The sequence below is a fragment of the Penaeus monodon genome, chromosome 33 (genome assembly GCF_015228065.2).
Source record: "Penaeus monodon isolate SGIC_2016 chromosome 33, NSTDA_Pmon_1, whole genome shotgun sequence".
In the NCBI taxonomy this organism is placed as follows: Eukaryota; Metazoa; Arthropoda; class Malacostraca; order Decapoda; family Penaeidae; genus Penaeus; species Penaeus monodon.
In genome coordinates this window covers 5669040-5669911 of record NC_051418.1, presented here as the reverse complement: position 1 = coordinate 5669911, position 872 = coordinate 5669040, and the positions used below count along the sequence as shown (strand labels likewise).

Sequence of the window (872 nt, the reverse complement as noted above, 5' to 3'; positions counted from 1 at the left end):
TGATAACAACAAAGGCTTTTATTAAGTAAACAACTTTATTGGAAATGGTTGAAAGGATTAAATACAAATAGAGGGACAATATATGAATTTAGTGAAATTTTAGGATTACGAAAGTGAAGGATGTGGAAAGGAGTAGGTGAATAAAGGCGTATAATAATATATACACAAGGAATTATGTGAATCAAAGAAAAAAACTTACTTAACTGAATCTGAAAAGGAAAAACCCACTCACATATTTTTTTTTTACCAAGGGTAAATATGTCGAATGCTAAAATGGATATCAGTACCTGAAGATACATGGCAATGATATACGCGTGGGTGTCTGAAGGTTATAAAGCTAGCATAACGTGAATACGTAGCTGTGTTCCCATACACACGCGCCCCCAACATGAGGTCCTTGGGAATCATATTTGGGCTTCTACTAGCTTACTGTCAGGCTTTGCACAGGTGAGAAAGTTTATGTTGAAACCAACGTTCCTCTTGGTTGAAATTGCAGTGACATCGGCAAAATTTTGGTTTAGTGCTAGAATATGGACTGTAAAATGGTTTGTAAGTATTCATAACATAGTTCTTTCTTGTTCAGAACGATACGTTTTAATTCTATATGCTGCTTTAGAAGATCAATGATATCTCACTATGTAGGATTATCATATAATAATACAGACAGTATATACATGCAGTAGATTCGGGAATATTTAGGGCATAGTGAGGACGTTTTTGACACTAAAGTAACAGACACGCTGACTTTGCGACTGTGACTGTGCACGAATGAAAATGACACTGCAAAGGTTAGGTCAGTTGCAAAAACTCGATAGACATGTCACACAGATTGACACAGCCGTTAAATAGGATTTTTTTTTCTAGTAAATTAA

At 35.2% G+C, this 872-nt stretch overlaps 1 protein-coding gene across 1 annotated transcript in view; it reads left to right on the top strand.

Moving 5' to 3' along the window:
- Positions 1-321: 321 nt before the first annotated feature.
- LOC119593958 (cathepsin D-like) overlaps positions 322-872 on the top strand; it is a gene marked incomplete at its 3' end in the record, with an annotated part of 10246 nt that continues 9695 nt past the window's right edge. Inside the window, 1 exon segment of the mRNA XM_037942977.1 lies at positions 322-447. Coding sequence (XP_037798905.1) covers positions 389-447 — 59 coding nt within the window.